The sequence below is a fragment of the Mobula birostris genome, chromosome 8, assembly GCF_030028105.1.
Source record: "Mobula birostris isolate sMobBir1 chromosome 8, sMobBir1.hap1, whole genome shotgun sequence".
NCBI classification, from domain to species: domain Eukaryota; kingdom Metazoa; phylum Chordata; class Chondrichthyes; order Myliobatiformes; family Myliobatidae; genus Mobula; species Mobula birostris.
The window spans coordinates 1,905,576-1,922,717 of record NC_092377.1 but is presented as its reverse complement, the minus strand read 5'-3'; the positions used below and the strand labels follow the sequence as shown (position 1 = coordinate 1,922,717).

General features: G+C 44.0%; 1 protein-coding gene across 3 annotated transcripts in view; it reads left to right on the top strand.

Moving 5' to 3' along the window:
• LOC140202111 (protein EFR3 homolog B-like) overlaps window positions 1-17,142 on the top strand; it is a 280,457-nt gene that overhangs the window by 119,435 nt on the left and 143,880 nt on the right. For all 3 annotated transcript variants that reach the window (XM_072266969.1, XM_072266968.1, XM_072266970.1), the window contains exons 7-8: window positions 4,869-5,003; window positions 13,278-13,356. In XM_072266969.1, coding sequence (XP_072123070.1) covers window positions 4,869-5,003; window positions 13,278-13,356 — 214 coding nt within the window. The remainder of the gene's footprint in view (window positions 1-4,868; window positions 5,004-13,277; window positions 13,357-17,142) is intronic.

Genomic DNA, 17,142 nt, shown 5'->3' with positions numbered 1-17,142 from the left:
GATTTAAAAGGACAGAAATCCTGCTTCGGGTTTAATTCCAAGGAGGAAGTCTGAGAATCGGAGCGGGAGTGCGGAGGAAACCACTTTTGAATTTTTCGGGGTTTTTTTCCATCGGCGTTCAGAGAGGCGGGACTGCGCAGGTGTGTGACGTTGGGCAGTGAAGCGCGGAAGATTTAAAAGGAACAGAGCCTCATACAGTGGGCAGCGTAGTTTGCGGGCGGTAAAGTGAGCTGGGAGCAGAGTGAAGGCTTAAGGGCTTCGGCTCAACGGGCTTAGGCGGAAACAGGTGAGGCAAGGAAGGTTTGGTATTTTTTTTTGTTGTTATACGAGGAGAGGGGCAGTATGAGTGTGAGGGCAGTTTGTTGTTCTCGGTGCTGGATGTGGGAGGCCCTGGAGTCTCCAAGCCTCCCGGACGTCCACATCTGCGCCAGGTGCACCGAGATGCAGCTCCTAAGGGACCGCGTTAGGGAACTGGAGCTGCAGCTCGATGACCTTCGTCTGGTCAGGGAGAGTGAGGAGTTGATAGAGAGGAGTTACAGGCAGGTGGTCACACCGGGGCCACGGGACGCAGACAAGTGGGTCATGGTTAGGAGGGGGAAGGGGAAGAGTCAGGTAATAGAGAGTACCCCGGTGGCTGTGCCCCTTGACAATAGGTACTCCTGTTTGAGTACTGTTGCGGGGGACAGCTTACCTGGGGGAAGCGACAGTGGCCGTGCCTCCGGCACAGAGTCCGGCCCTGTAGCTCAGAAGGGTAGGGCAAGGAAGAGGAGGGCAGTTGTAATAGGGGACTCAATAGTAAGGGGGTCAGATAGGTGATTCTGCAGACGCAGTCCAGAGACCCGGATGGTAGTTTGCCTCCCTGGTGCCAGGGTCCGGGATATTTCTGATCGTGTCCAATATATCCTGAAGTGGGAGGGTGAGGAGCCAGAGGTCGTGGTACATATAGGTACCAATGACATAGGTAGGAAAAGGGAAGAGGTCCTGAAAGGAGAATATAGGGAGCTAGGAAGGGAGTTGAGAAAAAGGACTGCAAAGGTAGTAATCTCGGGATTACTGCCTGTGCCACGCGACAGTGAGAGTAGGAATGCGATGAGGTGGAGGATAAATGCGTGACTGAGGGATTGGAGCAGGGGGCAGGGATTCAAGTTTTTGGATCATTGGGACCTCTTTTGGCACAGGTGTGACCTGTACAAAAAGGACGGGTTACACTTGAATCCTAGGGGGACCAATATCCTGGCAGGGAGATTAGCGAGGGCTACTGAGGTGACTTTAAACTAGAATGGTTGGGGGGTGGGAATCAAATTAAAGAGGCTAGGCGAGAGGAGGTTAGTTCACAACAGGGGGATGGGAACCAGTGCAGAGAGACAGAGGAGTGTAAAGTGAGGGTAGAAGCAAAAAGTAGTAAGGTGAAAAGTAAAAGTGGCAGGCCGACAAATCCAGGGCAAGCATCAAAAAGGGCCACTTTTCAACATAATTGTATAAGGGCTAAGAGAGTTGTAAAAGAGCGCCTGAAGGCTTTGTGTGTCAATGCAAGGAGCATTCGTAACAAGGTGGATGAATTAAAAGTGCAGATTGTTATTAATGAATATGATATAGTTGGGATCACAGAGACATGGCTTCAGGGTGATCAAGGACGGGAGCTCAACATTCAGGGATATTCAATATTCAGGAGGGATAAACATGAAAGAAAAGGAGGTGGGGTGGCGTTGCTAGTTAAAGATGAGATTAACGCAATAGAAAGGAAGGACATTAGCCAGGAGGATGTGGAATCGATATGGGTAGAGCTGCATAACACTAAGGGGCAGAAAACGCTGGTGGGAGTTGTGTACAGTCCACCTAACAGTAGTAGTGAGGTTGGGGATGGTATTAAACAGGAAATTAGAAATGTGTGCAATAAAGGAACAGCAGTTATAATGGGTGACTTCAATCTACACGTAGATTGGGTGAACTAAATTGGTAAGGGTGCTGAGGAAGAGGATTTCTTGGAATGTAGGCGGGTTGGTTTTTTGAACCAACATGTCGAGGAACCAACTAGAGAGCAGGCTATTCTAGACTGAGTATTGAGCAATGAGGAAGGGTTAATTAGCAATCTTGTCGTGAGAGGCCCCTTGGGTAAGAGTGACCATAATATGATGGAATTCTTCATTAAGATGGAGAGTGACATAGTTAATTCAGAAACAAAGTTTCTGAACTTAAAGAAGGGTAACTTTGAAGGTATGAGACGTGAATTAGCTAAGATAGACTGGCAAATGACACTTAAAGGGTTGACGGTGGATATGCAATGGCAAGCATTTAAAGATCGCATGGATGAACTGCAACAATTGTTCATCCCAGTTTGGCAAAAGAATAAATCAAGGAAGGTAGTGCACCTGTGGCTGACAAGGGAAATTAGGGATAGTATCAATTCCAAAGAAGAAGCATACAAATTAGCCAAAAAAAAGTGGCTCACCTGAGGACTGGGAGAAATTCAGAGTTCAGCAGAGGAGGACAAAAGGCTTAATTAGGAAGGGAAAAAAAGATTATGAGAGAAAACTGGCAGGGAACATAAAAACTGACTGTAAAAGCTTTTATAGATATGTGAAAAGAAAAAGATTGGTTAAGACAAATGTAGGTCCCCTACAGACAGAAACAGGTGAATTGATTATGGGGAGCAAGGACATGGCAGACCAATTGAATAACTACTTTGGTTCTGTCTTCACTAAGGAGGACATAAATAATCTTCCAGAAATAGTAGGGAACAGAGGGTCCAGTGAGATGGAGGAACTGAGGGAAATACATGTTAGTAGGGAAGTGGTGTTGGGTAAATTGAAGGGATTGAAGGCAGATAAATCCCCAGGGCCAGATGGTCTGCATCCCAGAGTGCTTAAGGAAGTAGCCCAAGAAATAGTGGATGCATTAATGATAATTTTTCAAAACTCTTTAGATTTTGGACTAGTTCCTGAGGATTGGAGGGTGGCTAATGTAACCCCACTTTTTAAAAAAGGATGGAGAGAGAAACCAGGGAATTATAGACCGGTTAGCCTAACATCGGTGGTGGGGAAACTGCTAGAGACAGTTATCAAAGATGTGATAACAGCACATTTGGAAAGCGGTGAAATCATCGGACAAAGTCAGCATGGATTTGTGAAAGGAAAGTCATGTCTGACGAATCTCAGAATTTTTTGAGGATGTAACTAGTAGAGTGGATAGGGGAGAACCAGTGGATGTGGTATATTTGGATTTTCAAAAGGTTTTTGACAAGGTCCCACACAGGAGATTAGAGTGCAAACTTAAAGCACATGGTGTTGGGGGTAAGGTATTGATGTGGATAGAGAATTGGTTGGCAGACAGGAAGCAAAGAGTGGGAATAAACGGGGCCTTTTCAGAATGGCAGGCTGTGACTAGTGGGGTACCGCAAGGCTCAGTGCTGGGACCCCAGTTGTTTACAATATATATTAATGACTTGGATGAGGGAATTAAATGCAGCATCTCCAAGTTTGCGGATGACACGAAGCTGGGCGGCAGTGTTAGCTGTGAGGAGGATGCAGGGTGACTTGGATAGGTTAGGTGAGTGGGCAAATTCATGGCAGATGCAATTTAATGTGGATAAATGTGAAGTTATCCACTTTGGTGACAAAAACAGGAAAACAGATTATTATCTGAATGGTGGCCGATTGGGAAAAGGGGAGGTGCAACGAGACCTGGGTGTCATTATACACCAGTCATTGAAAGTGGGCATGCAGGTACAGCAGGTGGTGAAAAAGGTGAATGGTATGCTGGCATTTATAGCAAGAGGATTCAAGTACAGGAGCAGGGAGGTACTACTGCAGTTGTACAAGGCCCTGGTGAGACCACACCTGGAGTATTGTGTGTAGTTTTGGTCCCCTAATCTGAGGAAAGACATCCTTGCTATAGAGGAAGTACATAGAAGGTTCACCAGATTGATTCCTGGGATGGCAGGACTTTCATATGATGAAAGACTGGATGAACTAGGCTTATACTCGTTGGAATTTAGAAGATTGAGGGGGGATCTGATAGAAACGTATAAAATCCTAAAGGGAATGGACAGGCTAGATGCAGGAAGATTGTTCCCGATGTTGGGGAAGTCCAGAACGAGGGGTCACAGTTTGAGGATAAAGGGGAAGCCTTTTAGGACCGAGATGAGGAAAAACTTCTTCACACAGAGAGTGGTGAATCTGTGGAATTCTCTGCCACAGGAAACAGTTGAGGCCAGTTCATTGGCTATATTTAAGAGGGAGTTAGATATGGCCCTTGTGGCTAAAGGGATCAGAGGGTATGGAGGGAAGGCTGGTACAGGGTTCTGAGTTGGATGATCAGCCATGATCATACTGAATGGCGGTGCAGGCTCGAAGGGCCGAATGGCCTACTCCTGCACCTATTTTCTATGTTTCTAAAACCTGTCAAATATTGAAAGGTCCAGACAGAGAGGATGTTTCCTACAGTAGGAGAATCTGTGACCAGAGGGCACAGACTCAGAATTGAGGGAACTCCATTTATTTTGCCAGAGCATGATGTATCTGTGAGACAGCTGTGGAGGCCAACACATTGAGTACATTTGAAGTGGAGGTTGATCGGTTCTTGGTTAGTCAGGGCATCAAAGGTTATGGGAAGGAAGAAAGAGGGATAACAAATCAGCCATGATGGAATGGCGGAGCGGACTCGATGAGGCAAGTGGCATAATCTGCTCCTGATGTATGTCTTCCATGAATGTCACAATGAAGCCTCCTCTTTTACATCCTCCCTCACTCTGAAGGTGAGTTACTCATCCATTCCTTGGCCTCGTCATCCTGTCCAATGGAAAGTTTAACATTTCAGTCCTTGTGTTTAAAACTTCAGCTGTACTGATTCTGCTAACTACGTTTTTTCAGTCGATCTCCATCGCCACTGCAGGCAACTGAGAAGGAGAAGGACAGTCCAGCAGCATTGGCAGAAGGCTGTCTCCGGGAGCTGCTGGGCAGAGCTGCCTATGGTAACATCAAGAATGCCATCAAGCCTGTTTTAATGTACGTGTTCATCAGGCCAGGCAAATCGTCCCTTAGAGAACCACATTGATATAAATGCCTCCTGTACCTCCTCCTTGTTGGTAGCAGTGAGAAGAGGGCATGTCCTGGGTGATGGGATCTTTAATGCTGGGTGCAGCGGTCTTGAGGTCTTGCTGTTTGAAGGGGTCCTGGATGCTGGGGGGGCTGGGGGTTGGGGGTTGCTCATGTCCATGATGGTGCTGGCTGAGTGATGGACATCATTAAGGAAAATGAGAAATTCCTCTGCCTCAGGTATTCAGAATTCAAAACTCAAGATTGTTTAATGTCCTTTCTAGTGCACAAGTGTAAAGGAGAACAATATAATTGTTACTAGAATTTCGATGTTGCACAAAAAAACACAATAAGATAAAGAACACAATAATAAAAAATACAAAATAAATATAAATAGATACATGGATTGAATGTCCATAAAATGACCCTAGGCACAGGAGTGACTCTGTCGTGGTGGTTGTGGATGTGGAGGGGTGGAGGTGTTAATCAGCCTTACTGCTTGGGGAAAGTAACTGTTTGTGAGTCTGGTGGTTCTGGCATGGATGCTACATATCCTCGTCTCTAATGTTGCCTCTCCAGTCTGCAGACCAAAGATGTTAGTGAGTGGCTGCAGAACTTTCTGAGTGAGAATGCTCCATCAGTCTCAGCCATTTCCAGAGTTTGCAGGGAACTGGCGATGGAATACGTAGAACGTCTAGGTGGAAAGTCCAAAGGCAGGAGTTTGCTGGACCAACTTGCTTGATCATGGAAGAGATGCTTTTGCCAATCCGAACTGACAGGGTTCTGCAAGAGAGGAAACCTAGAATATAATTACACAAGGAGGTATTGAAGCCAAGGTCTTGGAGCTTATTGATTAGTTTTGAGGGGATATCTCAAAAAGGATGTGTTGTCATTGGAGAAATTCCAGAGGAGGTTCATGAGGCTGATTCTGGGAATGAAGGGGTTAACGTATGAGTAGCATTTGGCCATTTTGGGCCTGTACTCACTGCAATTTAGAAGAATGCATGGGGATCTCATTGAAACCTACAGAATGTTGAAAGGGCAAGATAGGGTAGATGTGGAGAGGATTTTTCCTATGGTGGGGGTATCCAGAACTAGAGGGCATAGCCTCAGAATTGAGGGGCAACCCTTTAGTACAGAGGTAAGGAGGAATTTTTTAAGCCAGAGAGTGCTGAATCTGTGGAATGCTCTGCCACAGACCGCGGTGCAGGCCAAGTCCCTAGGTATATTTAAAGCAGAAATTAAATGTTTCCTGATCGGTCAGGGCATTAAAGGATATGGCAAGAAGACAGGTGTATGGGGTTGAGTGGGATCTGGGATCAACCATGATGGAATGGCAGAACAGACTGGATGGGCTGAATGGCCTAATTCTGCTCTTGTGTCTTATGGTCTTAAGTGCTGAGCTGTATTCGGAAAAGAGCATCCTGATGTGCACAACTTTGCTGTTCAGATGTTCCAGGAAAAAGTGAAGAGCCAATGAGATGGCATCTGCTGTAGACCTGCTGCTCCGGTAGGCTAGGATCTCTTGGGCTCCGGTAGGCTAGGATCTCTTGGGCACCGGTATAATAGACACCTGCATGAAGCAAGTTGTGTACCATGTATTGCTGAAGGGAGAGGTTAAAGATCTCAGTGAACACACCAGCCTGTTGGTCAGCACAGGTCTTTAGTACGTGGCCAGGTACCCTGTCCGGTCTGGATACCTTCCATGGTCTGAAGGCAGCCACACGTCAGTTTCAGATACTGATATCAAAGGATCATCAGAAGATGTTGAGGTTCACGATGTTCATCCATATTCTGATGGTCAAAGTAAACACAGAAGGCATTGAGCTCATCTGAGAGCAAAGCCCTGCTGTCCCTATGTCACTTGATTTAACATTGTTAAGGGTTACAGAATTCAAACCCTGCCACAGCTGTAAAGCATCCCTCATTGATTCCCGATTGGACAAAACCTCCACCTCGCCAATGAGATGCACCTCTTGTAGCACTCTTGGTTTCCAGATTTGAATGCCTCTGATCTGGCTCTCAGCAAATTTCGATCTCATGGTTCATCCAGGGCTTCTGATTGGGGAAGACTCTGAATGATTTGGTGGTGTCACGGCCCAGTCCACTAGCTCAAAGCAACCCAGTAATTGTTCCTCTGCTTCTCGTGAACACCTCTTGGTTGTCCTAATATCTGGAGCCTTGTTTTTCAGACTCTGTCTCAATGCAGATTGGTGGGGGAGGTGGGTGGGAGGACAGCAAGGGATGCAATTTACTAAAACACAGTCTGGGTAAGGAACAGTAGGCATTCCTTATCTTAGTGTAGCGTTATTTGGATCAGCAACACATTGTGGAATGGAAGGCCTGTTCCTGTGTTGTACAATGTTCTGTGTATAAATTTACTGATAACATGGGGACGTGGGTCTCAGGTAATAGGTGTGAGGATTTGAGGAAATATATCATAGATTTTGGTGTTTAAATCCAAGGTTTCTTCAGAAGTCAGGAACGAGGCATAAAACCTGTTGCTTCATAATCATTTTACTCAAAGCTGATAGAACTCTTGGAATACAATGTTGGGAAATGAATGGTCATGCACTTTGGTAGAAGAAGTGAAATGGTTGACTATTTTCTACATAGAGAGAAAATATTGAAACTGAGATGCAAAAGGACTTGGGAGGGCTTGTGCAGGATTCCCTAAAGGCTAATTTGCTGTTTGAGTCAGTGGTGAAGAAGACAAATGCAATGTTAGCATTCATTTCAAGAGGACGAGAATATAAAAGCAAGGATGTAATGTTGAGACTTTATAAAGCACTGGTGAGGCTTCACTTGGAGTATTACAAGCAGTTCTGTGCTCCTTATCTTGGAAAGGATGTGCAAGAGGGTTCAAAGGAGACAGACCTGCAGAAGGGTCTAGGCCCAAAACGTCAACTGTACATTTTTCCATTGTTTGTCCAGCATTTTGTGTGTGCTACTTAGATTTCCAGCATCTGCAGATTTACACCTGTGTGTGACACAAAAATGATTTCAGATTTGAATGGCTTGTCATACGAAGAACATTTGATAGTTTTAGGCCTAGTATTCCTTGGAATTCAGAAAAATGAAACTTACGGAATTATGAAAGGACTTGATAGAGTGGACATGGAGAGGATATTTCCTGTGGTGGAAGTGTTTAAGTTCAGAGGACACAGCCTCAGTATAGAAGGGCCTGCTTTTAGAATGGAGATGGGGTGGAATTTCTTTAGCCAGAGGGTGGTGAATCTGTGGGATCTGTTGCCACAAGTAGCTGTGGATGCCAAGTCTTTCCATTTACTTAACCCTGAGGTTGATGGATTCTTGATTGGTCAGGGCATGAAGGGGTACAGGAGAGGGAAGTCAGGAGATTGGGGCTGAAAGGCAAAATGGATCAGCTGTGATGAGATGACAGAAGAGACTCGATGGGACAAATGGTCTAATTCTGCTCCTCTATCTTATGATCTCATGGAAGAAAAGGAAGTTGAAACAAACAGGGATGGTGGTCAGCTACTTGAAGAAGAGACAAAGTAATGATGGCAGCAAGCATAGAGCAGCTACTTTTATACCCAGAGATGGGAAAAATAGCACTCAAATCTGGAGATAATAAAAAAACAATTAGAAAATACTTCTTCAATACTGTAGTAAAAATTAATCACTGAGAAAATTCTTCACTTAAAGCAGAACAAATCTTTCAGAATAATGCTTTGTATAGCCACCTGAGGCATAATAGCCTGTTATGCGTATAAAAAAGAGAAAATGAAAAATTGCCTTTAAACTCACAAGAGAGCATAGGTTATCAACTTTTTGCTGTTCATGTTTCTGTAGCAGGCAATTTCTTTTTTATGAGGTCGAGTTGCTAGCTCAACGCTCAACCCAGCACGGATGGAAAGTGTGCACAGGAGCCCACTGGATTCGAACTCGGGACCTTCCCCCCCCCCCCAAAGTCCAGCGCTAATGCCACTACGCCACCAGCCAACTGTCATGCGTATAAAGGCTACTTAAAATGCAAGCAGATAATTAATTATTAAACTGTAAAGAACTGGACAGTTAAACAGCCAGATCCAACATATATTTTCAGTCAGTGTCGTGGTGTTTTGGAAGTTAGCCTGAAATGATCCTGGAGTCTGAAACCTTCTCAGTGAATCTGTAACTCAATAAGTACATGATGTCTTGTAACTCAGGGCTACAGACCAAAGTAGGATTAGTGTAAAGCCTCCTTCTCTATCACAATAGACAGAATGGTGTTGATTGTCAATGATGGCGCCCATTTACTCTGCTGACATGGCCCGTCTGTAAATCAGAATTCAGGATCAACAAAAACGTCAAAAGCAGCAAACTTCATTCACGCAGCCCCTTGAGCACATCCTAATGTACCAGACAAGAGACATCAGCTCAGCCCATGTCAGGTCAGATTATTGTCATTCACAGCAGGGTGTAATGAAATTCCTTGTATCCATGATGATAGCAGAATGAACCAGAACCAGTATCAGGTTTAACATCACCGGTGTATAGCATGAAACTTGTTGTTTTGTGGCAGCAGTTCATTGCACTCTATTGATCGATAAATCTATAAAATTATAATTAAAATCTACAAATTATTGTAAGGATATTTATGTGTGTGTGTATAAACTTAAATAAGTAGTGCAAAAGCAGAGGAAAAATCAGTGAGATAGTCTTCATGGTTTCCTCGTCTGTTCAGAAATCTGATGGTGGAGCAGAAGAATCTGAGTGTGTAACTTCAGGCTCTTGTACCTCCTTCCTTATGGTAGCAATGAGAAATGGGCTGTGTGGGCAATGGGATCTCTAAAGCTGGATACAGCCTTCTTGAGACATTGCTGTCTGAAGGGGTCTGAGAAGCTGGGGCAGGTGCTCATGATGGGGATGGCAGAGTGATGGGCGGTTCCTCGGTCTCAGATATTCAGGATTCAAGATTCACGGTTGTTTAACGTCATTATCAGCACACAGGTCTCAAAGAGGAAAATATAATTGTTATCCCAATTTCTTTTTTTTTAATCTTTTTATTAATTATTATTGAAAATCAACAACAGAGAAAAATACGTCAAAATAATCGAGACAACATATCCATATGTAGAATAAGAGTTAAACTACCAACCAGACTGAACAGTATATCAATAATAATCAAAAAACAAAGTGTTAAAGTTTTTTTTATGGAAAAAGAAAGAAAGTAAAAAAGAACCCCTACTAACTAAAAGAGGGAAAAACCCCTAATAACTAAAAAAAAGGCAAAAAAAAAACCCATTTGGAGCTCAAACCCGAGGCTATGCGCCATACAGGCTTCCATAAAAAACAGACATCACACCGCCAACAAAATCCATATACCCAGGCATCAGAAAAGGACGATCTTTATTAACTCAAGTCAAATGATAACAACAGGCAAAAGAACCCCACCTTTTCTCGAAGTCAAATCCAGGATCAATGTCAATGTATGAGACTCCAAAGTGGTTTCTATTTCTGCTGGGTTTTTTTATCCCCGTCACAGGGTACGTGAATAAATTGTTATTCCAATTTCGATGCAGCATAATAAACAACACAAAAAGATAAAGAACACAATAATGAAAATACAAAATAAATCTAAATAGATACAGAGATTAAATGTCCCTAAAATCATGCAAGGCACAGGTCTGACTCTGACAGGAAATGATAAAGTCATGGTGGTTGGGGTGTGAAGAGGTGAGTTAGTTATGGTGGTTGGGGTGTGGAAGGGTGAGTTAGTCATGGTGGTTGGGGTGTGAAGAGGTGGGTTAGTCATGGTGGTTGGGGTGTGGAGGGGTGAGTTAGTCATGGTGGTTGTGGTGTGGAGGGGTGAGTTAGTGGGTGGAGGCATTGATTAGCCTTACTGCTTAGGGAGAGTAACTGTTTGTAATTCTGGTGGTCCTGGCATAGATGCTACATAGCCTCCTCGATAATGTAGCCTTCCCAGTCTGCAGACCAATGATGTCAGTGAGTGGCTGCAGAACTTTCCGAGTGAGAATGCTCCATCAGTCTCAGCCATTTCCAGAGTTTGCAAGGACCTCGCAGTGGACTATGTAGAATGTCTAGGTGGTGGAAAGTCCAAAACCAAGAGTTTGCTGGAACAGCTTGCTTACACTCCCTTAGAACCACAACCACCCGTCTCCACTGATGGTGTGAAGATGGTGGCACTAGACAGGGTGTAGATCAGATTAATGGAGGAACATTACTGGTCAGGAGGACACACTATCCAGACTAGTGTTGGTTTCTTTGGAAGAGAGAAGACGGTGGGTTGCAGGCACGTAGAGAAGATTAAATTGAGGTATGCAGAATGGGAGGCCTAAACGGTATACATTATACATTAGAAACTTTTAAGAGACATTTAGATAGGTACATGAATGTGAGGGAAATGGATGATATGGACGTTGTGTAACCAGAGGGAATTAGTTAGGTTGTCCTTTTGACTAGCTGTATAATTAGATCAGCACAACACTATTCCTGTGTTGTATGTTATGTGTCCAAAATTATTGATTAAATCTGGGATTGTTTCATGTAATTGATGCAAGGATTTGAGGAAATCTAGGATGGATTTTGATGTTTTTTCAGAAGACAGGAACAAGGCAAAAAACATGTTGCTTCATGATTGTTTTTTGCAGCCATCTTGAGATATCACCGTTTGAAAATGTTCTCTGTGCTGGGGAGGCAAGTAGGGCGAACAATATATATGGTAATAATAAATACAATGATAAATGAATGAGTGCAGAACCACAGAATGGTGCAAGGTCTATAGAGTAAAAAGAAATGCTAAAGTGATCCCAAACCCCATTACAGAATATCAGGACTGTAAGAGTATGATGATTAAAGTGTGATAGAGGAGGAGGGAGCCTGGCATTAGCAGCTGATGGAATGGATACCATTTTGTGTAGGGGAACACTTTGCATCTAGTGGTAACAATACAATTAGTTTTTAAGTACATATGAGAAAAGATAGGACTGGTCCATGGGTTGAGATTCAAAATTGAAGAAGGGACAATTTTGATTGGTGTCAGAAAGGATCTGGGAAGTATAGATTGGGACAGGCTGTTTTCTGCATTCAAATGTGAAATTTTGAGAGTACAAAGCTTCTAAATGCCTGTTAGGGAACTTTGGTTTTCAAGAGATATTGAAGGCCTGGATAAGAAAAAAGAGAATATGCATCACAGGTTTAAGCAGGTAGGAACAAACAAGGTGCTTATGGAGTATATGAAATGCAAGAGAACACTGAAGAAAGAAATTAGGAGGGTTAAAGGAAGGCATGATGTTGCCATAACTGACAACAGATTCTAAGAGATTCTATAGGTATGTTAAGAGCAAAAAGATTGCAAGGGAAAAAATTAGTCCTCTGGAAGATCAGATTGGTAATCCATGCATGGAGCCAAATGATATGGGGGAGATCTTAAATGAATTCTCTGCATCTGTATCTGCTTGGGAGATGGAGACAGAGTCTACAGAAGTGAGGCAAAGAGCAGCGAGGTCATGGACCCTATGCAGACTATACAGGAGAAAGTGTTTGCTGTCTTGAGCCAAATTAAGGTGAATAAATCCCCAAGGTTTGAGCAGAGATATTTAAATCATCCTAAGTAACAGGTGTGGTATTGGAGGATTGAAGGATAGCTAATGTTGTTCATGCAGATGGTCATAAGAGTGTGGGACGAGCTGCTAGCACAAGTTGTGCATACAAGCTCGATTTCAACGTTATGAGAAGTTTGGATAGGTACAAGGATGGTAGGGGTATGGAGAGTGTAGATCAATGGGAATAGGGAGTTTAAGTATTTTGGAATGGATTTGATAGGCTGAAGGGCCTGTTTTTGTGTTGTATGACTCTAGTGCTGGAACAGTGTAATTCGGGGACAAGAGAGCCAGGAACTGCATGGCTAGGGGCAATTGCAGAAATGGGAATTCAGGCCAAGAGTATATTTGAAATCTCGAATGAGATATTGTTTTCCACAATCTGTTGGTAATTGAAGAAAGAACGAAAAGGGAGATCTGCATCCCTACCACAGAAGGCAGAAACTTTTATGGGGTATTTCGACTGACACGTGAATGTGAGGAAAATGGAAGGATTTGGACATTGTGTAAGCAGGAAGGATTAGGTTAGTTGGTCATTGGATTTTTAATGTAATTGGATTGACACAACATTGTGTTCCTGTACTGTTCTGTTCTGCGCTCTATGTTCTAAGGCACCTTGTGTGATTCATGGTAGGAGGGGTCATTATAACTGAATCTCTTGTGATCTTTTCCTCAGGCACCTCGACAATCATTCACTGTGGGAGCCAAAGCTGTTTGCGATACATTGCTTCAAGATCATCATGTATTCTGTGCAGGTAACCCCGCCTATTGGCATGAATCCAATTATTTTCCTGCATGATGGCAGTGTTGGGAGTATAGCGCCTTGTATCAGGAGTTTAGCACCTTGTATCAGGGACGAAGACAGCCACTGCTACACTCCATAGTCCATCTCCTCATTCTTCAATACACTGGTCTGTTACATAATTGCGGTAATCACACTTGCCTTTCGCCAACACAAGTTGCGATTGTACAGAGATTACCAATACTTTGTAGTGTAGTTTATTTGTGGTTCCTTAAGCTTGTCATAGCCGAGGGTGGGGGTGGGGGGTGGTGTAGTGGAGATAAGCTCCCGATGGTTTGTGTCTCAAATTCCCTTCTGACAACAAAGTCCAGCTCCTGGCCTTCATGTGTAGCTTAGCTACGAAGCATGCCAGAACAATTTCTACTGACAGGAGAAAGGACAATGCCTGGAACCATCGCTTCGGGCAGACGGGGCTCGTCAGCCGTGGTCGGCAGCTCATCTAGGAGAAGGAAAACTCTGCCACTTTGTGGTTATACCCACACATGAGGAAGGCTTCAGAAGTAAATCCAGAACAGGAATCCGTAAGGCAGCCCTACACTGAGTTCAACACTGACTGGCAACTCCTGTGATGCCGCTGGGACCAAACTGTATCAATCTCTGCCGTTCCTTTGGATTGAACAGCTGCGTGAACAGGGGGAGCCTGCTACACGGCAACAGTTGCTCTCCATATCGTACAGTCCTGGCTGGCGTATGAGAGCCAAGACACAACATCGATGTTCAACCCTGACCAATGGATGGTGTCAATGAGTTTAGTGTGACCCACCACCAGTGGCTTTGAGGAGGTCGATGTTATTAAATGTGCAAAGCTTTGTCATAGAGTCATACAGCGTGGAAACAACCCTCCTACCCACCAACCATTTACACCGATCCCACTTTGTTCCTTTACTTTTTTCCACACCCTACCTCGCATCTACACCCTTGGCTGATTGTTCAATGGCCAAATAACCTCGCAACTTCATACAAAATGCTGGAGGAACTCAGCAAGTTAGCAGTATCTATGGAGGGGAATAAACAAATTTAATTATCATTCAACCATACATTGAATACAGCCAAACTAAACAGAGTTTGTCCAGGAACAAGGTGTAAAACATAGAACCAACAGCACACCACATACAGCACAAATTATTACAACAGCAGGAAAACATACAGTCAAAAAAACCCAGAAAGCAAAATAAATGAATTTAGATTCCTGGCCCACATCATACTCCAGTGCAGCCAGAGATAAATACAATTTCGTCTTCCATTGAGTGAAATTGGTCGGCAGGAGCAGCCCCCAGCCGAGCACAAATTCCAGCTCTCTCCAACACTGGTTCTGGCCTCTCTTTCCCTGGGCAGCTGTAGCAGGTCACCCTGTGGTATGAGGGTCTGGTCCGTGCAAAAACAGATCCCTTTATGCCTGCCTCACCGTGTAGACGTTTTGGGGCCCTCAGTCCCTCCAGCATTTTGTGAGCGTATTGCTCTGGATTTCCAGCATCTGCAGAATCTCTTGTGTTTACCTAAAAATCTTCATATGTTTGGAATGTTGAAAGAAACTAGAGCAACCAGAGGAAGTATGCCTAAGGTCAGGATTTAACGCGGCTGTTTGGAGCCATGAGGCAAAAGCTCCACTAGCTGTGCCGCTGTTCCACTGCACTGCCATGACACATGCCTCTGTGCTACTGTTCCATGGGTTTACAGCATTAGATCACATTCCATGCCTATTCCACTCCCAGTTCATCACACTAACTCCCAGCAATCTTCTACCAGTGTCTTCCACATCCTAACAGGTCAAGTTGGATGATGGGGAAGTTTTTAAAATCCAACAAACGGCAACTAAAAAAGCTATGAGGGCAAACTAGAGAAGGATACTGAAGCAACACACATCAAAGTTGCTGGTGAACGCAGCAGGCCAGGCAGCATCTCTAGGAAGAGGTACAGTCGACATTTCAGGTCTCCTAGAGATGCTGCCTGGCCTGCTGCGTTCACCAGCAACTTTGATGTGTGTTGCTTGAATTTCCAGCATCTGCAGAATTCCTCGTGTTAGAAGGATACTGAAAGTTTTTTTCAGTTATATAAAGAGTAAAAGGGAGCTGACAGTTGATATTGGACCACTAGAAAATGATGCTGGTGAGTTAGTAATGGGGGACAAAGAAATGGCAAATGAACTTAATAAGTACTTTGCATCAATCTTCACTGTGGAAGACACTATCAGTGTGCCAGAGGTCCGTGAGTGTCAGGGAGCAGGAGTGAGTGCCATTGCTATTACAAAGTGAAAAAGTGCTAGGCAAACTCAAAGGTCTTAAGATGGATAAGTCACCTGGACCAGAGTCCTGAGAGAGTTTGCTGATAAGATAACGGATGCATTGGTCATGATCTTTCAAGAATCACTTCATTCTGGCATGGTGCCTGAGGACGAAACTCTTTAAGATCACTCCACTCTTGAAGAAGGGAGGAAGGCAAAAAAAAAAAAAAAAAGAAATTATGGGCTACACACACAAAATGCTGGAGGAACTCAGCAGACCAGGCAGCATCTATGGAAAAAAGCACAGTCGACGTTTCGGGCTGAGACACTTTGGCAGAACTAGAGAAAATAAGCTGAGGAGTAGATTTGAAAGTTGGGGGGTAGGTGAGAGAGCGAAAAACACCAGACGATAGGTGAAACTTGGAGGGGGAGGGATGAAACAAAGAGCTGGGAAGTTGATTGGGGAAACAAACAGAAGGCCATGGAGGAAAGGAAAAAAGGGGTGAGGGAGGAGCACCATAGGGAGGCAATGTGCAGGGAAGGAGATAACATGAGAGAGCAAAAAAGGGATAGGAAATGGTGATGGGGGCGAGGCATTACTGAAAGTTTGAGAAATCGATGTTCATGCCATCAGGTTGGAGGCAACACAAACAGAATTAAACTAATTTGGCAGGGGGATGGGAACCTGAATGACAGAGCGGAGGAAGGGGAAAACAGAAATAAATCTAAGATAGGGAGCAGTAAAGATGTCAGGAAAGACAGGCAAGTGATGGGGAAAATTTGTAGCCATTGGGATGAGTTGCAGTGCAATAAAGTTGCAGTGAAATCAAAGCGAAAAGTATCAAATACTGGTCTTAAGGTGTTGTACTTAAATGCACGCAGCATAAGGAATACGGTGGATGATCTTGTCATACAGCTACAGATTGGCAGGTATGATATTGTGGCCATCACTGAGACCTGGCTAAAGGATGCACGTCTCTGGGAGCTGAACGTCCAAGGATACACGGTGTATCGGAAGGATAGGAAGGTAGGCAGAGGGGGAGGCGTGGCTTTACTGGTAAGAAATGATATTAATTCATTAGAAAGAGGTGATATAGGATTGGAATGTACAGAATCTTTATGGGTTGAGCTAAGAAATAGCAGGGGTAAAAGGACCCTGATGGCAGTTATTTACAGGCCTCCAAACAGCTGCAGGGATGTGGACTACAAATTACAACTGGAAATAGAAAAGGCTTGTCAGAAGGGCAGTGTTATGATAATTGTGGGGGATTTTAACATGCGAGTAGATTGGGAAAATCAGGTCAGCACTGGATCTCAAGGGAGAGAATTTGTAGAATGTCTGCGAGATGGCTTTTTAGAACAGCTTGTTGTTGAGCCCACTAGGGGATCGGCTGTACTGGATTGGGTATTGTGTAATGAACCGGAGGTGATTAGAGAGATTGAGGTGAAGGAACCCTTAGGAGGCAGTGATCATAACATGATTGAGTTCACTGTGAAATTTGAAAAAGAGAAGCCGAA